The following is a 25,918-nucleotide window of genomic DNA, read 5'->3' as shown; positions in this document are numbered from 1 at the left end:
ATTATCTTTAAACACTCTTATATTGGACATTACTACAGAGGTTTTTTTAAAGTCTCCTAGAGAAAATCATGTTATAGAGTCACAGACTATCTTCTTGAGGATGTTTATGTTTTCACTTTGTGAGTTAATAAAGCACATCGAATCTCAAACTGAACCTTAGGAATGGTAAGGTGATTAGAATTTTTACCTCTCTTACCCTTTTCAGACGGTTTTTAATGTTACAGAGTTATAGTCATGAAACTAAATATTAGTATTTATTATGTAATTCTGAATACTTTTCTAATACTTTGCTTGGGTACAAATCTATGATTTGATATCAGTTATTCTAAGAGACACTTTTTTCTTTATTGAATAAAAAGTTGTTTAGTTACTTACACCTTTGTCTTTTCTTGTCTACCAGCTAAACTACTAATGGTGTACAGTCAGTGAGTCTCACTTAATTCCCTCCCTGTGCCTCTGTAAGGTGGTAGAAGGCAGGTGGAGAGGTGATAGCAATTGTGGTCAAAGTAGCAGATCCCTACTTTACAGATAAGAGAAGGGTAGGTTCAAACATGTGATTTATCCAAGAATATAAAGTGATATTATATTAAGTGATTAAGTCCTTGACCTGGGGATTTGGTCATGAAGCCTTACTGCCTTCTCTTATCGAAGAGTGTCATAAATGCTGAAGATGGAAGCTGACCATTTTATTTGGAACTTGTTAGCCTCTTATTTGATAATCCCAAAGAAAATTTCAAATTTGGCTACTTAGAATATTCCTACAAAAAAATTTTGAAATATAACTACATCACAATTTAGATGATCACATAATTGAGCTGAAGGGTTTGTCTTCTTGATAAATACCCAGGACCCTGCACATGGAGAGCACTTCCTGAGTGTTTGTTTACTTGTGTTGACTGTTTGGATGGAGAGAGGTGGATCTGGTAGGCAGTATGCCATTTGAAGAGATGTGTTTAGCAGAGACAAATATCTAGTTTCCAAAAAATAATAAGCCTATTCTGATTCTTCTTGAAAAGTAAGATGCATTCTTATTATATTTTGCAACTACAGGCTGTTGTGGGTGGAAACGATAGCTGTGACATAAGAGAATCAGAAGAATATACTTCAGCAACTAAAGAGAGGCCCCCAAGGCGTGAGATTCATCAGATTTGTGAAAAAGATGTTCAGCAGGATCTCAGTCTAGAGATGCAGAAAATAACAAAGACTGGTGCAACCAAACTTAGAGAAGAATGGTCCAGAGAGCAGTCCTCAGAAACCAGTCATGAGACCCCAGTGGAAGATCCAGCCCAGGGCTGTTCAGAGTGCATTTCTGAACTGTCCCTTTCTGGGCCTAATGCTTCGGTACCTAGGGATTTTCTGGAGAATCAGGTAACCATTCAGAGTCTCGAGCTGAAGGTAAAAGAGACATCAGATGAGAATTTGAGATTACTTCATGGCATAGAGGAACGTGACCAAAAAGTTGAAAATTTGCTAAATGAAATCAAAGAGTTAGACTCAAAATTCCATTTACTGGAAGTACAACTAACTACCAAGAGTGAAGCATGTGTGGCATTGGAAAAAATAGTTGAGGACCTTAAGAAAGAAAAATTAGATTTAAATGAAAAATTGGAATTCTTTTCTGGTCATAACCAGAGAGAAGAAAGTTCAGGAGGTCTCACTTCTAACTTAGAAGTGGGTACAAGCAAATTGCCGCATGAAGGTATTGAAGATGATGCAGCCAAGGTGACTGACAACTGGAGAGAGAAATGTCTCCAGGTGGAAAATGAGCTACAGAGGATTCAATTTGAGAAGGATAGCATGGAGCATCATGCCCTCTCTGCGGAAGCCAGCTTAGAGGTAGTTCAAACAGAGAAACTATATTTAGAAAAAGACAATGAAAATAAACAAAAAGTTATAACCTGTCTTGAGGAAGGACTCTCAGTGGTCACAAGTGAGAGAGACCAGCTTCGTGGAGAGTTAAATACTTTGTCAAAAGAAAATCAAGAGCTAGATCAGATGTCTGAAAAGATGAAGGAGAAAATACGAGAGCTTGAATCTCATCAAAGTGAGTGTCTGCATCTCCAAGAGCAGCTTCAGAGTTTGGAAAAGGATTCACAGGCACTGTCTCTGGTAAGAAGTGAGCTGGAAAACCAAATTGAACAACTAAATAAAGAGAAAGACTCACTTGTATGGGAATCTGAAAGCCTGCAGACCAAACTGAGCGAGTCGGAGCATGAAAAGCTGACTGTCACCAAGGCCTTGGAGGCTGCACTGATGGAGAAAGGTGAGGTCGCCGTGAGGCTGAGCTCCACGCAAGAGGAAGTGCACCAGTTGAGAAAAGGCATTGAGAAGCTCAGGGTCCGCATTGAGGCTGATGAAAAGAAGCAGCTCCATGTCTCAGAGAAGCTGAAGGAAAGCGAGCGGAGGAATGACTCGCTTCAGGACAAGGTTGAGACCCTTGAAAGGGAGTTGCAGATGGCAGAAGAAAACCAAGAGCTGGTGATTCTTGATGCTGAGAATTGCAAAGCAGAGGTGGAGACCCTAAAAACACAAATAGAATTGATGACTGAACGCCTGAAAGATTTAGAATTAGACCTTGTCACAATACGGTCTGAAAAAGAAAATCTTTTGAAACAACTACAAGAAAAACAAGGTCAGGTGTCTGAATTCGATATGCTACTCTCTTCACTGAAAAACCTATTAGAAGAAAGGGAGCGGGAGAAGATACAGACGAAGGAAGAGTCTAGAGCTGCAGTGGAGGTGCTGCAGACACAGCTGAGAGAGCTGAGTGGGGAAGTAGCAGCCTTGTGTGATGAACAGGAGGTCTGGAAGCTCACAGAACAGAGTCTGGACTCTCCTGCCCAGGAAGTACAACAGCTGAGAAATAACATTGGAAAGCTGAAAGTCTGCTTGGACACTGATAAAAAGCAGCAGCTCCATATCTTAGAAAAACTGAAGGAAAGTGAGCATCAGGCAGATTTGCTTAAGGATACAGTTGAGAACCTTGAAAGAAAACTCGAGCTATCAGGAGAAAACCAAGAGCATGTGACTCTTGAGGCTGAGAAGTCCAAAACGGAAGTAGAGACCCTGAAAGCAACAATGGAGGAGATGGACCGAAATCTGAGAGGTTTGGAATTAGATCTTGTCAACATAAGATCAGAAAAAGAGGATCTGACTAAAGAATTACAGAAAGAGCAGAGTCGAGTGTCTGAATTAGAAACATTAAATTCTTCATTTGAAAACCTATTGCGAGAAAAAGAGCAAGAAAAAGTACAGATGAAGGAAGAATCTAAAGCTGCAGTGGAGATGCTGCAAACACAATTGAAAGAGCTGATTGAGGAAATAGCAACCTTGTGTGTTGACCAGGAGTCCTGGAAGGTTGAAGAACAGAGGCTGGACTCCCCCATTGAGGAGGTACAACAGCTGAGAAATAACATTGGAAAGCTGAAAGTCTGCCTCGATGCTGATAAAAAGCAGCAGCTCCATATCTTAGAAAAACTGAAGGAAAGTGAACATCAGGCAGATTTCCTTAAGGATACAGTTGAGAACCTTGAAAGAAAACTCGAGCTATCAGGAGAAAACCAAGAGCACGTGGCTCTTGAGGCTGAGAGGTCCAAAGCAGAAGTAGAGACCCTGAAAGCAACAATGGAGGAGATGGACCAAAATCTGAGAGGTTTGGAATTAAACCTTGTCAATATAAGATCAGAAAAAGAGGATCTGACTAAAGAATTACAGAAAGAGCAGAGTCGAGTGTCTGAATTAGAAACATTAAATTCTTCATTTGAAAATCTGTTGCGAGAAAAAGAGCAAGAAAAAGTACAGATGAAGGAAGAATCTAAAGCTGCAGTGGAGATGCTGCAAACACAATTAGAAGAGCTAAATGAGAAAGTGGCAGCCTTGGGTGATGACCAAGAGACCTGGAAGGTCAGAGAACAGAGCCTGAGTAGTCAAGTAGACTCTCTTGAACGTGAGAAGGCTCAGTTGCTGCAGGGCCTTGATGATGCCAAAAGTAATTACATGATTTTGCAGTCTTCTGTGAAAGACCTCATTCAAGAAGTTGAAGATGGCAAACAGAAACTAGAGAAAAAGGATGAAGAAATCGGTATACTAAAAAGTCAGACTCAGGACCAAGAGCAGCTTGTCTCTAAACTGTCCCAGATGGAAGGAGAACAGCAACTTTGGAAGAAGCAAAAGGCAGACCTGGAAAATCTGATGGTGGAGTTGGAGCAGAAGATTCATGTGCTGCAATCCAAAAATGATGCTTTGCAGGACACCTTAGAAGCTCTGCAAAATTCTTCCAGGAATCTGGAGAAAGAGCTTGAATTGACAAAATTGGAAAATACGTCCTTTGTTCAAAAAGTAAGTGGCTTTATGTCTTTACATTTGAATCTGTTGTCAGGAGGAGGGGCAACCACTGTGTGAATTCTGTTTCCTTGTGGACAGTGTTTGCTGTATTGGCTCAAACTTTGTAAAAAGTTTGGGGGTCTTGAACTGGGGGGGATACTGACTTGGTTCCTACAGTGAGTGACTCTTAGCTTTGGCGCACACTTCCAGGGGGTACTTCTGTGGATTGGCCCAGTTTTCACGGTGACGCCTGGGCAGGGAAGCAGCTCTGGGCTGTGCCTGGTTCATTTCTTGCAGTACATCAGAACAGTAGCCCCCATCCCCATCCCCAGTTGAGTACCAGTGCTGTAGAGAGTGTAACACGTATTAGTCAGAATCAGTAGCGATCGCTTTTGCCTCTACCCTGCCATTTTTGCCTTTAGGAGAAAGAACTATTAAAGATACTGATATAATTATAACCAATGGAACCCTCATGGCTCCCAGGGCATGTCCCCGCTAGGGATTTTGTGCTTTCAGCCCCCTCTTTTGTACCTTCTCTTTGGGCAGTCTCCTGTTTTGTTAGCTGATGATGAAAGGGAAGATCTGCCATCAAGAAGCTCAATTATTAAAGAAAAATTAAAATTTTTCCCTATACTTACTGATCTAGAAAAGTGATTCCTTCAAATTAAGTTTTTATTGAACAAGTAGATTGTCCAGAAAATAGTCAATCATACCTCAGTATTTTCCAAGAATTTCAAGTTTTTGCATAGCTTGTAAGTGACAGCAGTTATGGTAGAGACAGTTAGACAAACTTTACCAGGCTCTTTCAGTCTGGTGTAGGGATGGATGCAAACAATCCTGCTTTAACTGGTTTTAACAAACCGTCATCCTGTTTCTTGTATTTTAGCATGGCTCTGGAGAATACATAAGAGATCCAAGGGCTGATAGATTAAGTCACTGCCTTGTAAATACTTTCTGATTTTTAAGTTTAATTCAAATCATTACCTCTATGAAGGATTTTAAGATTTGATAATATTATCTTTTTTTGTCATTCTTTTCCTTACTGCTGTCTTTTGTTAAATCTTTCAGAGAAGAAAAGGTAAGCTTACCAGTCAGTTTTGAGAGTATTAGTTGAGTGGATTAGTACCGGGAGGATTAGCTGGGTTTTATTTTATTATCGGAGTGATGTGAATGTCACGAATATGCTGTATCACAGTGATTAATATGATCAAACAGACAACCATAAGCAGATCCTAATGAAAGATGAAATTTCAGGTAAACACAATGACTGTGAAAGAAACTGAGCTTCAGAAGGAAAGGCATGCAATGATACAAGAAATGGCAGAACTGAAAGAAGAATTTAGTGGGGAGAAAAACAGGCTAACGGAAGAATTAAATTTAATGTTGGAAGAAATAAAGAGCAGTAAAGTAAGTTTCTCTGTGATAGATTCATTACACTCTAATAATTCTTATGCACTCTCTCATTGTTTTGGTAAGACCTTCTGTAATGTATCAAACTTTTTTTTATCTTTTGAAAAGAATAACCCAAAGCTATGTCATGGTCAGACCTGCAGTAATCTTCGCCATTCAGCACTGTCATGAGCCCTGAAGGAGTCCAAAGAGGTCCCCAAATACATGAAAATACCTGTCAAGGAGCCCAGATATGTTTTTCATAGAAGACAGCCCTTCTAACTATATTAAGTCATACCAGAAATGGATTGCATGTAGCTTTCAGTAGGCTCTTTTCCTGGCCTGCTCCAGATTATAAGCCAGAGTGTTGCTAGAGACAGATGCACTGATCTTGCAGAGAACTAACAAAGTAACAGAGAGTCACAGTCAAATGTAAAATTGGAGCAGTCTTGAGTTGCTATTTTAGGGCGGGTGGTGGCAGAACTATAGCATTTGGGCTGCCACTCCCGCTGCTGGTCCCATAATAGACATTGCTGATTCATGTGCTTTCTCCTGAATCTCTTAACAACGAGACTTAGGTAGCAGCTACCATGCAGCCAGATGGCAAAATTCCTATGTTCATATAGTCCGTGTGCAACTTCATCCCCAAGTAGTTCTTAGAAAAGGATAGCAAAATATAATTGTGATTATGACCCAGAATAATACATAAAGTTGCAATGACATTTGGAATAGCCTGTATAAGAAATGGGGGGAATTTGTGCTTTTTTTTTTTTCCCGATAAGGTAGGTTTTTAAAAAATTATTAACTTTGTCTTTGCTATGTCTTTGTTGCTGCCTGTGGACTTTCTCTAGTTATGGAGACCAGGGCCTAGTCTGCGGTTGCAGTGCTCAGGCTTCTTGATGCCATGACTCCTCTTGTTGTGGAGCATGGGCTCTAGAGTCCAGGCTCTTGGGCTTAGTTGCTGTGCAGCTTATAGGATCTTCCTGGACCAGGGATGGATGTCCCCTACATTGCAAGGTGGATTCTTAACCACTGAACCACCAGGGAAGCCCTGTACTTTTCTTTAAATATGGTATTTAAAAAAACGGAAAAGCTTTGGCGTTTAATCTCAGCAATTGGTTCATGGGATTTGTGCTAATGCTGTGTGGAAGGAGTTCCTATGAATGATATCTAAGTCCTGCACCTGCTGAAATCTGCTTGGGACTGAGCAGTCTGAGTGTATCCCTAGTATATTGTTACTTGCATTTCATTTATAGGCTCTTCTAAAAAAAAAAATGCTAAGTGTTCAGCTTGAAGGCCGTATGTATGAGTGTGTTGGTCTGCAATGGCTTTATTCATTCTGTAAACACTACTAAAATCAAAGGATAGCTATCCAGAGGTTCCTGCACTCACAGAGCTTACCATCGCGACACAATAAATCACCCCATAGGAAATGTATAAAATAATCATGAACTCTTCAAGTGCTATAAGACTTGTCCAGTGGTTAAGAATCTGCCTGCCAGTGCAGGGGACACTGGTTTGACCCCTGGTCCAACAAGATTCCACAAACGGTGAGGATGCTAAGCCCGTGTGCACAACTACGAGCCTCTGCTCTGCAATGGGAGATACCGCTGCTGTGAGAAGTCCGGGCACCAGAGCTAGAGAGCAGCCCCTCCTTGCTGCAACCAGAGAGAGCCCATGTGCAGCAATGAAGACCCAGTGTTGCCAAATAAATAAATTAGTATTTTTTAAAAAACAACTGTTAAGCATGATAAAGGAAACAATTCTTCCCTGCAGAATGTTTGAGAAGTTGGGTATAGGAGTAGGGAACAACCTAATTTAGACAAGGTGGTCTGAGAATGCCACCTGCAAGGCAAGAAGTCACCATGTGAAGAACATGACCAAGGAAAGAGCCTTCTAAGCTTGTAGAGCAGTGTGACAAAATTTCTGAAATTAGCGACTTCCCTGGTGGTCCAGTGACGAAGACTCCGTGCTCCCAAAGCCAGGGGCCTGGGTGCAATCCCTGGTCAGGGAATTAGGTCCCATATGCCGTGATTAGGAGTTCACATGCCTCAACTAAAGATCTCGCATGCTGCTATGAAGATTGAAGATCCTGTGTGCTGCAAAGACATGGAGCAGCCTTAAAGGGGGGAGAAAAACAAAACTCTGAAATTATAAACACCTATGGACATTTTCGAAATTGAAAGGAAGCCATTGTGGCTGGAGTCAGATGGAAAATAATATAAAAGAAGGTTGGAGCAGTAGGAGAACGTGGTAAAGAACTAGTTCAGCTCAGTCGCTCAATTGTGTCCGACTCTGTGACCCCGTGAACCGCAGCGCGCCAGGCCTCCCTGTCCATCACCAACTCCCAGAGTCCACCCAAACCCATGTCCATTGAGTCAGTGATGCCATCCAGCCATCTCATCCTCTGTCGTCCCCTTCTCCTCCTGCCCTCAATCTTTCCCAGCATCAGGGTCTTTTCCAATGAGTCTGCTCTTCGCATCAGGTGGCCAAAGTATTGGAGTTTCAGCTTCAACATCAGTCCTTCCAATGAACACCCAGGACTGATCTCCTCTAGGATGGACTGGTTGGATCTCCCTTGCAGTCCAAGGGACTCTCAGAGTCTTCTCCAACACCACAGTTCAAAAGCATCAATTCTTTGGCGCTCAGCTTTCTTTATAGTCCAACTCTCACATCCATACGTGACTACAGGAAAAACCATAGCCTTGACTAGACAGACCTTTGTTGACAAAGTAATGTCTCTACTTTTTAATATGCTGTCTAGGTTTGTCATAACTTTCCTTCACAATCTAAAATGACACAAAATACAAGAGGCTGGTGATTGAAAGGATAGATACATGAATTTGGCTAGTTCGCAATATAGGTAGTGTTTAAAAATTATCAGGGTGGTAGAACATACAGATCGAGAAGAGAAGGTGCAGAAGAGGCAGCTCAGGGCCCAGCCCAGGTGACCCCCAGGTGACCCCCAGCATGCAGGGTGAGACAGAGGAGGAAGAGCCAGTAAAGAAACTGGGACGACAGGAGGAGGCAAACCGGGAGAGCGTCCTGTTCCTGAAGGCACGAGTGGAGGCTGTCTCGGGACTGAAGGAGTGGTCAGCGGCATCAGATTCTGCTCAGAGGATGAAAGAGATGAGGGCTAAAGAATGGGATTTGTAATATGGAGCTTGATGATGCTATTTCAGGAGGATCTGGGATAAAAGGTTGGAGTGGGTTGAGGAGTGGTTGATGAGAAAGTGGACACAGCATGTATATAAACACATGTAGGAACAGCTATTTGGGATCAGGCACGGAGAAGCCAGATGCCTCCAGGGCTGCAGTTTTTCTAGTCCTGCCCCGTGAAGGGAGAGAGGGGCAGAGGAGTAGGGAGCATGTGACAGGAAATTCTTAAAGTGACAGAAGATGCACCGAAGCTGGCCAAGGAAGGAAACACAAGTCTGGAGGGGCTTGAGTGTAAAGGTGTTGGTGGTCCTGTTGATGAGGTTAAGAAATTACTGTAATAGAAGTACTTAAAAAAGTGAGAAGCCCAGAGAGCCAAGGAAGGTTTGGTCCAGGGTATCTTAGTTGTGAAGTTGAGGTTTCAGAGATCCCGTGTTCCTTGTGGAGGTGACCTGGGGTTGGAACAAAGGAAATTGCCCCTAGAGGTGAAGTCACCTTTTAAAGTGAATTATAGTCATCCCTTGGTATCCACAGGAGATGGGTTCTAGGCCCTCCAGATTTCAAAATTCATAGATGTTCAAGTCCCTCCTATAAAATGGCATACTGTTTGCATGTAACCTACACACATCCCCCAGAGTACTTTAAGTTTGCATGTGCTCAGTTGTTAGGTCATGTCTGACTCTGCAACTCCATGGACAGTAGCCCGCCAGGCTTCTCTGTCCTTGGGATTTTCCAGGCAAGAATACTAGACTGGGTTGCCATTTCCTCTTCCAGGGGATCTTCCTGACCCAGGGATTGAACCCAAGTCTCCCGTGTCTGCATTGGCAGGTAGATTCTTTACCACTGAGCCACGTGGGAAGCCCATACTGGATTACTTAAAATACCTAATACTATGTAAATAGTTGTAAATACTCTGCCTGCAATGCAGGAGACCCCGGTTCAGGAAAGTCCCCTGGAGAAGGGATAGGCTACCCACTTCAGTATTCTTGGGCTCCCCTGGGGGCTCAGACAGTAAAGAATCCGCCTGCAATGCAGGAGACCTGGGTTCCATCCCTGGGTCGGGAAGATCCTCTGGAGGAGGGCAACCCACTCCAGTATTCTTGCCTAGAGAGTCCTCATGGACAGAGGAACCTGGTGGACCCCAGTCCATCAGGTTGAAAAGAATTGTACAGGACTGAGCAACTAAACAATAACAATAAGTAACCTACTAGAATATGTAAATACAATGTAAATGCTGTGTGGAAAGTTCCTGGTACACAGAACATTCAACTTTGACTTTTTGGAACTGTCTGGAATTTTGGGGGAGTGGGGATGGAATATTTTTGTTTTGTAGTTGGTTATATTTGTGGATGTTTAATCTGTCTGTAGAACATCAACTGTACATTGCTAAGGATTATAGCCCTAATTCTGTATAGATTTTGTCTTGCCTGTAAATGATTTTTTTCCCTTCCATACTCAGTGTTCCTAAATATATATGTCCAGGTTCTTAATTATCTTCCCATAATTTTATTGTTTTTCTCATTAGGGTCAACTGAAGGAGCTCATGCTAGAAAATAGTGAATTAAAGAAGAGTTTGGATTGTGTACACAAAGACCAGATGGAAGAGCAAGGGAAAATGAGAGGAGAAATAGCTGAATATCACCTACGGCTTCAGGAAGCTGAAAACAGACATCAGGCTTTGCTTCTGGATACAAACAAACAGGTAAAAAGTGTGTGGTCTGGAGACTGGGCAAGCTGTAGAATATGTGTCGATGGTGGTGATGAGAAATTTTTTGCAAGCAAGCCAGTGTTGTGTATTATAATTATGCTTCATAATTTTGTGAGTGGTCTCATTCTATTAACTTCCCTTTCTTTCCCCCAGTTATTTGCACATGTCTTATTTTATGCCTTGAGTTTTTAAAAAATAACATTTCCATCTTGGAGAGAGTTCCAAAAACCATGATCTTTGGAGTAGCAGTTTTCTTTTCTGTTTGTTTCCCTTATGATGTTTTTACCTGAGCCTCCTGGCTAAAGTAACATTTTTATGCCCTAGCATGAAATGGAAATCCAGACATATAGAGAGAAACTGACTTCTAAGGAGGAATGTCTCAGCTCACAGAAGGTGGAGCTAGACCTCTTAAAGTCCAGTAAAGAAGAACTCAATAATTCTTTGAAAGCGACCACTGAGCTTTTAGAAGAATTGAAGAAAACCGAGGTATGTACACTTATCCTTACTTCATAACTTAGAATGACTTAAGTTATTACTGTTACTAATACATGTACCAGTGATTTTAATAATATGAAATTAAGTGTTTTCATTTTACTTTTCATGAAAAAAGTTTTTGTAGTGATAAATCATTCATCAGTTGCCTGCTGAGTTGTTTCTACAGATTAGAGGACAGCATGCAGTTCCATAGCCTGAGTAGACTTTATCCATCGCTCAGTGAATCCTCTCAAAGTAGAGGATGTCAGAGACTTCTTGAGGGGGATATGAAGATCAAGCCAATAATAGATCACGGCAGGCCCCTCCAGACATAGATGATGATTTTGTAGTGAAAGTCTTACGTGATTGGTCTTCAGGTTCACTACTGTCATCAAACCCACGTTCCCATGACTTTGGGATTCAATGTGAGCCAAGCACTTGGCCAGCCATACATATGTATACGTTTTCCTCTTCCTCTCGGTGCAGGGACCATCAAACTTTTTTCTTTAGAAAAAAGAAGGTGAACCCTAATCTCAGTATTGTTAAGACTATGTGTGTGGGCTCAGTTGCTCAATCATGTCTGACTCTTTGTGACCCTGTGGACTGTAGCCCATCGGGCTCCTCTGTCCATGGAATTTTCTGGGCAAGAATACTGGAATGGGTTGCCGTTTCTTACTCCAGCGGATCTTCCCTACCTGGAGATCCAACCCACGTTTCTTGTGTCTCCTGCATTGGCAGGCAGATTCTTTACCACTGTGCCACCTGGAAAGTTCCATTGTTAAGAGTATAGGAAGTCCTATAGTAATTCTACCTGGAGAAGGAGGCTGTTTTGATTCCCACAAATACTTTGCATAAAACTGATACCATCCAGAACGTAAAATATGAACCTGGAAAATAAATATCTTTCAGAAAAGTTATGATAACTAGGTATAGATTTCTTATGTTGATAGTCTTATACAATTATCACAGTGAAGAAAATATACCAAGGAAATACAAACTAAGTTTAAAATAACATTAATGATCAATAATGCCCTGTTGCTACAAAATGAGAGATATTAGGTTTAGTAACAGAAAGAAATAGCTTCAGGTCTTTTTAATTTACTTGCTTTCTCCTTTCTTTAAATCTTTGACAGTTGTACTGTGGGGAATGTCTATTTATATATGTACAAAATGGTACATTGTTAGTTGAGTCTATTCAAATCTCATAATTTTATTGAAGTTGATAAGCATTGTTGAAATTGAATTAAATCTGTCTCTAATCCATTTATGTTTGGAATCAGAAATAGAAAATTCTGAAAGTTCAGATTTATTGCAACATTGCTGATAAAATTATTTCAAGGTGAAATGTACAAAGAGGGAAATCTGTTTGTAACATCAATGTGCTGCTAAGCTGCTTCTTTCTTTTTTTTGACAGTTTGATCTGCCTTTGTATGTTTATGATCTCTTATCAGAACTTCTTAGAGATAGATTGTTTTAGAGTTCTGTATTTCTTAGATAATGCAATGCATATGCTGCATATCACATAATATTCTATCAGAGTCTGGGGTGATACTTCATAATCAAATTCATAGTTTTATAGCAAAATGTATGAATATTTTCACAAGGTGGGATAAATAAAGACTGTAAATTCCTTTATATCTGTTCAGGTCAAGTTTTGCCTATAAATCATTTTCAGAATTTGTTTTTTTGATTTTGCAATTGTGCTTAAGGAACTATGAACATGCACTACTAAGAAGTGCTTGATGACATAATTCTCCCACCATTCTATTCACTTTTTTGTTTGAGTTACTATAACATTTAAATTTATGTTATAAACCATAATATCATTTGGCTTTAAATTAGTGTTGTGAGCCATATCTCTGGCCTTCATTTGGTATGACTCAACAAATGTCATCTTAGGTATTGAAACTGTGCCAGAGCACAGAATCACAAATGGGAACACAATTCTCTCATCTGGAGTGTTTGGCCCACCAAGAATATGTCCATGGACCCTCGGCCCCTGCCTCCCGGGTGTGATTCCCATTGGATAAACACAGATATATTGGGCTACTTACTTAGTAGGACAAAGACACAGTGTTTACTGGGGGGACTTAGGACACTGAACAGAGACGAGGAATTGTTTTATGCATCTTTAGATGTTTTATCCTGTTCTTAAACTTATAGCATATAATTCTTAATTATATCTCATTAATATTTTTCCATATGCTCACGAAAAGCCATTCAAGGTTTTTAAGTGGGATTGCTTTTGTTTTGTAGATGGAAAATCTAAAACATGCAGATAAATTGAAGAAGGAAAACGATCGTGCCCAGAGTAAAATAAAGTTATTGATGAAATCCTGTAAACAGCTGGAAGAGGAAAAGGTGATGTTGCAGAAAGAACTGTCTCGTCTTGAAGCTGCAGAGCAAAAGCAGAGAGCAGGTGGGTGGGCACACGTGGACCGGCCCTGACCGATGTCCACTAGTGAAGTCACACACCGGTGTGTCTGTGGGGGAAGCGTGGTTGGTGCTCTGTTCTGAGACAGCACGCCCAGATTGAGCAGGGAGCCATTTCCCAGTTTCTGAATTTTGTGCTCAGGCTGGGGTCACTAATGGGATTCGGAATGAAGCCTGCATTTTAAAAATAGAATGACTGCACCTTCTGTTCTATAAAACGTTCAAAAACCTGGCAGCCCTGTTTGCTAATGAGCCTTTCCAAGAAGAGTTATTCATGTGGATGTCCATTACATAGTTCCTACATCAAAGGAAGATTGGCCTCTGAGCTGGCACTGGTAATTTACGAACAGATGATTCTGGTTGTCCTTGGCCCTACTAAATAGAAAGGTTGGGGACTATATTTTTGGGTGTGTAGATAAAACGAAACAGTAATGACAATGCTTTTTGTCACTTTTCGCCACATACACCCCTAGAGTGGAATGCTTTTTCTGTATGGATAGATGACGGCAAATATAGTACGCATGGCTCTTGTGGACCATACATAGCTTGGCAGGGGTGAGGGGTCAATAGTCTTCCCTACTGAGAAGAGTAGTCAGAATGGACTGGGGCTTCAAGGACGGAATCAATACCAACCAGGAAGCTACAAGTGACTGAGACATCTTCGCATATAGTGTCCTTCAAACCCTTGTCCATCAGACCCTCCATTGCCTCCACACAGTTTTCAGCACTTCTTTGGACTTGTCTTTTCATTAGCCGCTGCCTCTCTCCCAGTGTACAGCCTTGACGTACTCCTTTCCCAATTTGGAATCAGTCTGTTGCTCCATGTCCAGTTCTAACTGTTGCGTCTTGACTTGCGTACAGATTTCTCAGGAGGCAGGTCAGGTCATCTGGTATTCCCATCTCTTGAAGAATTTTCCACAGTTTATTATGATCCACACAGTCAAAGGCTTTGGCATAGTCAATAGAGCAGAAGTAGATGTTTTTCTGGAACTCTCTTACTTTTTCGATGATCCAATGAATGTTGGCAATTTCATCTCTGGTTCCTCTGCCTTTTCTAAATCCAGCTTGAACATCTGGAAGTTCACGGTTCATGTACTGTTGAAGCCTGGCTGGAAGAATTTTGAGCATTACTGTACTAGTGTGTGAGATGAGTGCAATTGTGTGGTAGTTTGACCATTCTTTGGCATTGCCTTTCTTTGGGACTGGAATGAAAACTGACATTTTCCAGTCCTGTGGCCACTGCTGAGTTTTCCAAATTTATTTGCATATTGAGTATAGCACTTTCAGAGCATCATCTTTTAGGATTTGAAATAGCTCAGCTAGAATTCCATCAACTCCACTAGCTTTGTTTTTACTGATGCTTCCTAAGGCCCACTTGACTTCACATTCCAGGATGTGTGGCTCTAAGTGAGTGATCACACCATCGTGATTATCTGGGTTTTGAAGATCTTTTTTGTATAGTTCTGTGTATTCTTGCCACCTCTTCTTAGTATCTTCTGCTTCTGTTAGGTCCATACCATTTCTGTCCTTTATTGTGCCCATCTTTGCATGAAATGTTCCCTTGGTATCTCTAATTTTCTTGAAGAGATCTCTAGTCTTTCTCATTCTATTGTTTCTTTTGCATTGATCACTGAGGAAGGCTTTCTTATCTCTCCTTGCTATTCTTTGGAACTCTACATTCAAATGGGTATATCTTTCCTTTTCTCCTTTGCCTTTAGCTTCTGTTCTTTTCACAGCTATTGGTAAGGCCTCCTCAGATAACTATTTTCCTTTTTTGCATTTCTTTTTCTTGGGGATGGTCTTGATCACTGCCTTCTGTACAATGTCACAAACCTCCGTCCATAGTTCTTCAGGCACTCTGTCTATCAGATCTAATCCCTTGAATCTATATGTCTTCCACTGTATAATCCTAAGTGTTCGGGAAAGGAGTACGTCAAGGCTGTATATTGTCACCTTGCTTATTTAACTTAAATGCAGAGTACATCATGAGAAATGCTGGACTGGATAAAGCACAAGCTGGAATCAAGATTGTCGGGAGAAATATCAATAACCTCACATATGCAGATGACACCACACTTATGGCAGAAAGCGAAAACGAACTAAAGAGCCTCTTGATGAAAGTGAAAGAGGAGTGTGAAAAAGTTGGCTTAAAACTCAACATTCAGAAAACTAAGATCATGGCATCCGGCCCCATCACTTCATGGCAAATAGATGGGGAAACAGTGGCTGACTTTATTTTTCGGGGTTCCAAAATCACTGCAGATGGTGACTGCAGCCATGAAATTAAAAGATGCTTATTCCTTGGAAGAGAAGTTATGACAAACCTAGACAGCATATTAAAAAGCAGCGACATTACTTTGCCAACAAAGGTCTGTCTAGTCAAAGCTATGGTTTTCCCAGTGGTCATGTATAGATATGAGAGTTGGACTATAAAGAAAGCTGAGTGCTGAAAAATTGATGCTTTTGAACTGGGGTGTTGGAGAAGACTCTTGAGAGTCCCTTGGACTGCAAGGAGATCCAATCAGTCCATCCTAAAGGAAATCAGTCCTGAATATTCATTGGAAGGACTGATGCTGAAGCTGAAACGCCAGTACTTTGGCCACCTGATGAGAAGAACTGACTCATTAGAAAAGACCCTGATGCTGGGAAAGATTGAAGGCAGGAGGAGAAGGGGACGACAGAGGATGAAATGGTTGGGTGGCGTCACCAACTCCAGGGATACGAGTTTGAGTAAACTCTGGAAGTTGGTGATGGACAGGGAGGCCTGGCGTGCTGCAGTCCATGGGGTTGCAAAGAGTCGGACACGACTGAGCAGCTGAACTGTCTCCCAAAGCCTTTACAACAGTGACTCTATATTCTCTATTGACTTTTACTGTTCATTCACTTAAAATAGAAAGAACGGACAGATAAATATAGAGCGTGTAATAAATTGTTTTATGTAGTATGATAACTACAAGAAAGTTTGATGGATTGGCTGAAATATGAGTTTGAGATATTGATGGGTTATATTTAAACTATCCTATTCAGTATGTGGGCTCCCCTGTTGGCTGAATAATCTGCCTGCGAAATGGTAAAGAATATGCCTGCCAAGCAGGAGATATGGGTTCAATCTCTGGAGAAGGAAATGGCAACCCACTCCAGTATTCTTGCCTAGGAAATCCCATGGACAGAGTAGCCTGGTGGGCTACAGTCTGTGGGGTCTCAAAAGAATCCGGCATGACTTAGCAAGTAAACAATAATGTTACTCACTAGAATATGTATTTTGATACAGTCCCTCCCAAATAAGAGCTGTTTAAAGTATAAGAACATCTGTAGCTACATCTTCCCCCACTCCTCCAAAATAAAAAAAATCAAGAGCAAGTCTAACATTATCTGTTTGATGATGCCCAGTGTTAACTAGAGAAGTGTCACATTACAAATGACTTGTTGCTTTACTTTTGACAGATACCATTGTGGATGGTAATGTCGATGAATTAATAACCGAAATGAAAGAACTGAAAGAAACCCTTGAAGAAAAAACCAAGGAGGCAGACGAATACCTGGATAAATACTGTTCCCTGCTTATAAGCCATGAGAAGTTAGAGAAAGCCAAAGAGATGTTAGAAACACAAGTTGCTCGTCTGAGTTCACAATCTAAACTTAATCTTCAAAGTTCTCCTTTGGTGAATTCAGTTGCTCCAGGACCATCCCCAGTCCCTTCTGCCACTGAAAAGAAGTTACCATCTGGCCAAAATAAATCTTCAGGCAAAAGGCAAAGGTCCAGTGGGATTCGGGAGGATGGGGGAGAAACCACGCCTTCTACACCAGAGACATTTTCTAAAAAAAGCAGGAAAGCCATCAAAAGTACTCACCCTGCAGCGGATGCAGAAGATGCTGAGTTTGAGCCAGAGGGGCTTCCAGAAGTTGTAAAGAAAGGTATAACATAATTTTAAAAGTATTTGTGTTCTTTTAAAAAATTCTAAAAAAATTCACATACAAAAAGAAAAGATGCATTTGTATTTTGGGGTTATTATGCCATGGTCCTAATTAATCTTCAGAAGCAATAGTCCACTGTTAAATTGGTAAGGTATATACTTTCTTTTCTCTCATGAGAGAATGACAGATCTAATTATTTATGTCACAGTACCAAAAAGTACTAGGAGATTTGAAAAATGACTGTCAAAAAACTGTTTGGAAATTGATATTTCTGTGCTGAAAAATCCCGAAATCAAGATAACCCTTCAAGTTTCCCACCTTTAGTGTTGTGTGACCCAGGTAGTAGGGGAGCTGAAAGATGGGGGCCCCATGATGCTGGCTCCTGGCTGGAGCTACTTACCATGTTTTTTGTTTGTTTGTTTTTTAACCCCAGTGTTCCCTCAACGTGTAGCCCAGAGACTGGGGCCAGTCTAGGAATGTTCGTTACTGTCCCATGACCAAAACAATGTATAGAAATCTTGAGTTAGAATTTAAAATTTTCCTAGCCATTTGCTATTTTGCTGTTTGCAGTATCCAAGCACATAATCAGTTTTTATTGTACTCATTCTTATTGTATTATACAAAAGTATCATTCCACAGCGGATGAGAGATTACTCCCTACCCCTCTTCTGTCCTGTAGAACTAGAGAAAAACAAGTATCATATTAACGCATAAATGTGGAATCTGAAAAAATTGCTATAGATGGTCTTATTTATATAGAGCTGAAATAGAGACACAGAAGTAGACGACAAACATATGGATACCAAGAGGAAAAGCGGGGTGGCAGGATGAATTAGGAGATTAGGACTGACATATATAAATTTTGACATATGATATTGTTGATACTATGTATAAAATAGGTAACTAATGAGACCCTACTGTATCGCATGGGCTTCCCAGGTGATAAAGAATAAATGATATTCTTTATGAATGATAAGAATCCATCTGCCAATGCAGGAGATCAGGGTTCCACTCCAGGATCAGGAAGATCCCCTGGAGGAGGGCGTGGCAACCCACTCCATATTCTTGCCTGGGAAATCCCATGGACAGAGGCGCCTGGTGGGCTACAGTCCATGGGTCAGAAAGAGTCAGACGCAGCTGATGGATTAGACCGGCACGCGCTGTATACAGCACACGTGTGGGAACTCTGTGCTGGGTGCTCTGCGGTGACCTAAATAGGAATGCAGTTCCAAAGAGAGGGCTCATCTGATACATGGAGCTGATTCACTCTGCTTAGGGTAGAAATTGTAAAGCAGCTGTACTCCAATGGCAGTGTAGTTTTAAAAATGGATTCTGGGATACAGAAAACAAACAAACGGTTACCAGTGGGGAGAGGACAGGGGGAGGGGCAAGATGGTGCAGGAGATTAAGAGGTACCGACTACTACTCTTGAAATAAATGAGCTACAACAAGGCTATATCGTTCAGCATAGGGAATAGAGCTAGTAATATAGCCAATATTTTATAATACGTAAAATGGAATGTAACCTTTGAAAATTGTGAATTACTGTGTTGTACACCTGAAACTAATATAATACCATTAATCAATTAAAAAGAAAAAATTCTGGGAGATGATTTGGGAAAAGAAAACTTTTTTTTTGCCATAGATGGTTTGAGAAGCACAATTTTGAGTAATTCTAACCCTTAGCTAAGAAATCCAACCTCCAAATAGTTAGTTGGCTCTTTTTTATGACCGCCTTTTATTTGTAGGTAAAGGTTAAAAACAAAAGCACAGTCTCCTGTAGTTAATGTAGTTGCTTTAAGGCTGTTTTGGAGCGTGTGTGACACGCTTTCTCTTAGTGTCCTTGGGATTGCCGTTCTCCTCTTGGCCATCACTAGTTGTGTCAGTTCCCTCTATGCGGGGAGATGATGCCTAGTGAAGTCACTCTTAGCAAGACCCAGGCTCTCCTCCCATCCAGTCTTTCTACGTGAGAGTATCCCCGCAAGTAGCTGTTGTGACTTCACAAATCCCCCCTTTCCACAAGAGCAGGCCTTCCCCTGTGCCTGCCCCTTTCCATTTTACCCCTTATTTTACCCCACCGATCCGTCTTACAGGAAGGCCTGCCGGTTTGTTCTCAGTAGAAGCAGGAAGTTTTTTCCTTGAATGTTATTTCCACCCCCACCTCCCTTTCCCCCATGTTGTTTCTTTTGTTTCTAACAAGAAAAAAAAAACCTGTGAGGGGTTTACTCAGCTTGCTGCCTCCCAGGGTGATTGTGAATAAAGTGGGGCCGCCGCCCACTGCGGAGGAGGAAGTGGTTTTGGAGTCGCCCTTATCCTTGCTCACTCGTGAATGTCACTTGTGAATATCACTCCCCCTGGAGAGGCTGATGGAATTGCAGCCAGCAGTGCTGACGGGCACTTTTGTGCCCTTAGGGTTTGCCGACATCCCAACCGGAAAGACGAGCCCGTACATCCTGCGGAGGACAACCATGGCAACCAGGACCAGCCCCCGCCTTGCTGCCCAGAAGTTAGCAGCATCCCCGCTAAGTCTCGACAAAGAAAATCTCACCGAGATCTCCAATCCAACAGCTGGTGGCAGCAGATCACAAAAGGTAAACTCCGTGAACATGTATCTACTGTGTGAAATCCAGGAGGTGAGAGCCTTATCTGGGCAAGACTTTGACACTGAACCCTCTGACTCAGGAGCCCTTCAAAGTCTGACCTTTTCCCCCGTGGTATAAATAAGTCAGTAGTGAGGAGTAGCAAGCAGATGCAAGGATAGACGTCACGTTATCCTGCCGCACAATCTCATCCTTGACCCAGCAGGCTGCTTATAAACAGTCTGATGGGAAGTGGTGTTGTCAGAGCGGAGCTCCAAGGGTTTGTTAGAACGTTTCGGCCGAACTGTGGAAGGACGGGGCGCAGGCCCTGGTCTTTGCTTGTTTACAGGCTTCCCTCTCACCCCTCTGCCCCCCGGCTGTGATTCTTAGTGTTTATTACTCCTTGACTTTCTATGAAAAGCACGTATTTCAGTAGATGTCTGAAGAAAGGAGCTCTGCTTGTGGGTGTCTCTCTTGATTGTTGAAGTGAGAGAGGGTTAGAATCCTAGGGACCTCTCTGCACCTTGCAAAGAGCCCAGTCAAGTTATTTAAAGCAGAGAGTGTATTTGCTTCACAGCCATAGCAGCAGCTACCGTTTATGTATGCATAGTACATGAATTTTAGGTAACTCGGTTTTATTTTATTTTATTGAACTCTCTTAGGTAGTTATTATAAAAGGACGAAGAAAGTAAGACTCGTAAGATTGAACCTCCCCAGGGTTAACACCTGTCTCTCAGCTCCAGTCTTGCTCTTTTCCTATTGTTTCTCAAACTAGGGATCACAGGACTCTTGTTGGAAGTTTCTGGAATAACTTACAAAATTTTTGTTTTTAATATTGTGATTTTACTTTGTTTATTGGTTAGAGTTTAAGTATTCAATCAGATAACCTTGATCCAGCCAACAAAACTTTGAAGGTGTAGTAATCCTTATTTGTATAAGGTAATACTTTTTAAGTGGGCAGGCATGTTCCTCATTAGGATTTTAGATACCAAATACAAAGACTTTGGTGATTAGTTGCATCAGAGCAACAACTTTTAAGCAAATGTTTGTTATGCTGATATATAAGAGCTTTAAGGATTAAGGAGTTTATATCTACAGTTAAGTTTGTTTATAACTTACATTATAATAAAGATCTTATTCACTGGGGGCTGAGGGAGAAGGGTATGAGATTTTCTTTCACTCATTAAAATGGGCCCAGCTATGACTTGGAATTAGAAATATTCTGCTATTTTGAGCAGATTTCTTTCACCTTTCTCTATAATTTTTCTTTCTTACTGTACACTCATGTTTGGAGTTAACTTTTGAATGTTGGTAACAGTAAAACACTGAAGAGTATATTGGAGTAGGTCCTAACTCTCCAGGGACGATAAGAACAGTTTCTTTTCCATAAAGTAACTAGTACTTTTAAAGAGTGAAGCTTCCAGACTTGACCAAAGCTATTAATATTAAGCACAACCTAACTCCTGAAATGAAGTATTTGGCTGTTTCCAGTATGACTTCTGTGATGTTGCTGATTATGTGAACAGTTTACTTGTGTCCTCATGTCTAATACAGATATCTTCTAAATTAATGGAGCTGTTAATGTCCTAAAGTGATTGCAATAATAATAGATGTTTAAATAGATGTTTAAAGGTGTGTTAGGAAATCACCTCATAAGATTACCGTAGGGGTCACTTTTCCTTCTTTTATGAGGACTGCTGGTAAAGCAGTTGTCATGTGGAGTTCGAGCTTCTTTTCTAAGAGAGCTTTGCACGCTAGGGGGCCTGCTCTCCACACTGCTGTCACATCTGCTGAGGACAGAGCAGTAACCATGGTTTCCTGCAGACTTGTGTGTGCAGGAGCTATAGGCTGCAGTAGGCACCAGTGGTTATGAACTGCTAAGCAATTTTGTGCACTTGTGCACATGAATGGGGGGTGGTTCCTCTTGAAAGGAGGTTATAGGGGACTTGTGATTAGATGCAAGCCTTCAAAACCCAGCCTATTGATTTTTAATGTAATTCAACATTTTCTGAGTCACCTTATAAAATGCTTGCCTCATCTGCTGAGGATATTTCATCATTCAGTTTGAAAAAAGAGACCGCAAGTTATCCTTTCCTAAAGCGGTTGCTTAGAAACTTCAGATTATGAATATTCACCTGAAGTCACTGGCTGAGTGTTGAAAGATTTCCTAGATCATTTAACAGAACTGTTAGTGACAGCTGACAAGTTCGAAGGGGAACATGGCCAAGATGCAGAATAGGTGAGGATCAGTCTCTGCTTTGACTCTGGGAGTTATCTCCAGAGGACCATCCATTAACTGTATGAGATGACTGTGAGGCCATCACCACAGGGCCTGTCAGCAATTTAGTGGGATCTTAACCATTTCTCCTACTTATGAGTTTCTTTTCCAATGAGCTATTTGCATACCCACTGTCTCCCCACTGTGGCTGCAGACACGGTTTGTAAGACAGTTAGGGTACGGCGGGTGCACTTAATATCTTAAATACCTGGGAAGTCTGACCTCATCTAGTTATGGATAAGTCTGAGGCTAACTAACCAACATGAGGATCAAATCTGAAGTTAAAACTCTGATTACCAACTACAGTTTCCTCAATTCAGAATCAAGAAATTGAGTCTGAAAGGGGAGGCCAAAGGGTGAACTTTGGCTATTCTATTGGGTTTCAGAAGGAGTTTTACTAGCTCACATTCTCTTTCCCCAATGCAGTCTCTCTCCCCACCTCCTCTGTCTTTTAATGGTACAACTAAAGGTTTGATTCTGCTGCAGCTCATGGGTTCAAGGGAAATGTCTGTCTTCTGTATCACTTTCTACTTTAAAAAAAAGAAAAGGAAAGAAAAGAGTGCCAGTAAAACTCTTGTTTTTTTCCTTCAAATTTCCATGGACAGTAATTTTCCATTAAGTCCTAATCCTTCAAGGCCACTCCTTTTAAGTGTCCTGCACATCATCTGAGGTAGAGGCAACCTTTCCAGGGATCTGATCTGTTGGCCAGATTTACTATGTTTTGTAATGAAAAGTATTTAGCTGCCTTTTAAAACCACACACTTCCTATGGAAAGAATATACACAGGGAAATAATTTCCATTCTTTCTTCTTCTGCTTCAGAAGGCGGTCCCAGGCAGGCAGTTGGGCAGGGAGTGGTCTGTCCCATAGGTGCTTCTCAGAGTTGGTACTGAGCACATATAACCCTAGCTAAGAGTCCTTCCTCTTTTTCTTTTAAAGATCTTCCTACCTGAACCGTCTACTCTTGCCCTTTCACTTTGGTTGTGACGTTTTCCTGTATTTCATCCGTCTTGCTCTTTCTCTCTCCTGACCCCATATTTTTTCTCACTACCATAGAAAACTCAAAAAAATCTCAACCCTATCAGCTGCATTACCCTCTCATCTACTTAAAGTCTCACATTTTTTGAGATCCCCCTTTTTCTTAAAAGGAGGATCCCCCTTTCTCTTAAAAGGCAGGACATCGAAAAGGGAACTGAAAATTTTTTTCTGGACTTTAAATGGAAGGAGAATGATTAAAATGTTATTATGTGAGGAAGAGGCTCTAGGTCTTTTAAATGTTGTAAATAAAGCTTCCACCTTATGAAACTGTTAAGACTCACTGGAATACGTTTATTTGAATGATAGAGGCTCAAGTAAGATAAATGGAAGCTGGTTTGGGTTCTTAGGCAAATATTGAATGTTTGCTATTAGTCAAGCATATTCTGGGCACTGTGGATGCAGAGGTAAAAAGGACACAGTCTTTGCCCTCAGAGAGCTTACCTTCTGATCTGAGACGGTCACGGTGGCCTTGGGAACGAGTGTCTGGTCATTAGAGATGTCAAGGAAAGCTTTGCAAGGTGGCTCTTCAGAGGTGGTGTCCGACCCTTTTCTCTAGCTTCTCTTTTAGGTGGGGGCCTGTTTTCAGGGTAGAAGAAATTGTCATACTGTGTACAACTCCTAGAAGAAGAATTGAACTTCAAATGTGATGACCTAAATAAGTACTTTATTTTTCATGCTGTAGAAATGCGAATGTGATTTTAAACCTCTAATGCCAATACTTGTGTTGCAGGTCAAGGTTTCTCAACAGAGCCCAGTGGATTCAGGCACTGCCTTCCGAGATCCCACTGCCAGATCTCTCTCCATCAGTAATCTTCCCGAGAGAAGTCCAGCGGGCAGCCCCAGGGAGGGCCTGAGAGCCAGGCGAGGCCGCCACGCCCCCAGCCCAGAAGCCGGCCTGGAGTCCGGGGGCGGCGAGAACTGCAGGGTCCAGTAGAGAGCCGAGCGCGTCAGGGCTCCTGGAGGCGGCTGCTGCTGGGCAGAGCGCGGCCTGACTGTGCGCTTGTCTCTGTTCATCGGTCGGCACCTTACCAGAGGGAAGAAAACAGCTCCTTTTAAATCGAAATACATTTGACCGCTTAGATCTCCCCTGTAGAAGAATTATAAAAGTTTGGAAGCACTGATTACCTCTACATTGATACTCCTCTTCCGTAATGTAAAATAGTCCCGTAGAAAGCATTTTGGCAATGTTACACTTTAAATGGCAAGCACTGTATCACAACTCCTGTTTTTATGTGGATTTTACACTAAAAAATTCAAGTAACATTTTCTTACTTGCAACAGACAGCTCCCAGGAAAATGTAAACTTTTGCTTTATGATATTTCTTTTGTATAATGTTAGACATGGAATAATTTTAGATCAAGAATTTCTTTGAGTTGAGTAAAATGAAGGAAACCCTGTTACATGTTTTTAAGGAAAACATGCACACAGATACATGTGTGGGTGTGTTCCTCCTCTTCCACACTGTTTTCTAAATCTTGGCTTACTTATATAACCTGTTCATACTTGTGTGTGGTGTGGTGGGAGTTGTGTGTTGATTTTCAGTCAGCCTGGCTGCAGGCTCCTCAAAGGTACAGTATCTTGAGTTTTCTGTCATTGTGCTGTTTCTCTTCAAGGCCAGTTTGTTGGAGTGCTTTGGTAGGATTCTCATAAATGGTGATCTATAAAATATGGCATTTTTTCTAATAAAAAATTCAATTCACCTTTGTTTTATGTACAAATGATTTCTAAATATAAATATATTATGAACTTTGGTACCATTTCTTGTTAACTTCAACAGCCTCTTGTAAAAGTAAACATATTTTAACAAATGATACTACTACATTTAGAAAACACATTCAGTTATATTAAAAAGACATGGTTTGGAATGTGGGTCATGAAGATTATGTAGGCATATAATACGTCCAGCCAGTGCCTAGCACATGTGTGTACTCATTAAATCTCATCAACAAGGTTACAAGTATGTGGTATTTTCCAGCTCATTTATGGATGACAGAGTTTTGTAAATATGCAGGCATTCTGAGCCATATCAATTTCAAAAACTTTGGAACAAGTCCTTGTGTCCTCGAATCAGGGTAAAGAAGTTTTCCAGGACATGAACTTGTAAAAGATAATTTGCTGTTGACTTTTAGTTCAGATTTATGTATAAACTTTGACAAATACTAACATTTATATTTTAAAATTGTCCTTTGGTAGGTGGCCTCTATGTTGGATAATGCTTCAATAATATGAAGCTACTTAGTATTCATCTACTGAAAGTGATATCGTGTCTTTCCCCCTGATTCTTCAGTTGCTCGGGGTTGTGATCTGGTGCAATATCCTTATCATAAGTCATCCCAAGGCTGCCATGTGCTCAAGGGCATGGCCCAGAGGAGATATTACTAATATCAGGCCATCAACTTTATTGGCTGTCTGCAGTTATTGGAAGATTCCACTCAGTAGGTCTGGCTGGGTGGTTCCGTGGGTTCTTAAAAGCATCCTTTTTTTTTTTTCTTTTTCTTTTTTTTTTTCTGTTAATTTTTTACTGGAGTATATTTGCTTTACAATGTAGTATTCTTTTGTACAGCAAAATGAATCAGCTATGTGTATATACATAATCCCTCTGTTTTGAATTTCCTTTCCATTTGG

At 41.2% G+C, this 25,918-nt stretch overlaps 1 protein-coding gene across 2 annotated transcripts in view; it reads left to right on the top strand.

Annotated features, from left to right (window-relative positions):
- Window positions 1–25,048, top strand: part of CENPF (centromere protein F) — a 61,396-nt gene extending 36,348 nt beyond the window's left edge. Inside the window, exons 13-20 of one of the 2 annotated variants that reach the window (XM_061160953.1) lie at window positions 1,051–4,338; window positions 5,578–5,730; window positions 10,394–10,570; window positions 10,901–11,062; window positions 13,307–13,469; window positions 16,928–17,398; window positions 19,811–19,989; window positions 24,023–25,048. In XM_061160953.1, coding sequence (XP_061016936.1) covers window positions 1,051–4,338; window positions 5,578–5,730; window positions 10,394–10,570; window positions 10,901–11,062; window positions 13,307–13,469; window positions 16,928–17,398; window positions 19,811–19,989; window positions 24,023–24,226 — 4,797 coding nt within the window. In that variant the 3' untranslated portion in view covers window positions 24,227–25,048. The remainder of the gene's footprint in view (window positions 1–1,050; window positions 4,339–5,577; window positions 5,731–10,393; window positions 10,571–10,900; window positions 11,063–13,306; window positions 13,470–16,927; window positions 17,399–19,810; window positions 19,990–24,022) is intronic. The other variant, XM_061160954.1, reaches the window with a different exon arrangement.
- Window positions 25,049–25,918: the final 870 nt, after the last annotated feature.

The sequence above is a fragment of the Dama dama genome, chromosome 14, assembly GCF_033118175.1.
Source record: "Dama dama isolate Ldn47 chromosome 14, ASM3311817v1, whole genome shotgun sequence".
NCBI lineage: Eukaryota > Metazoa > Chordata > Mammalia > Artiodactyla > Cervidae > Dama > Dama dama.
This window is presented reverse-complemented; position numbering and strand designations above follow the sequence as displayed.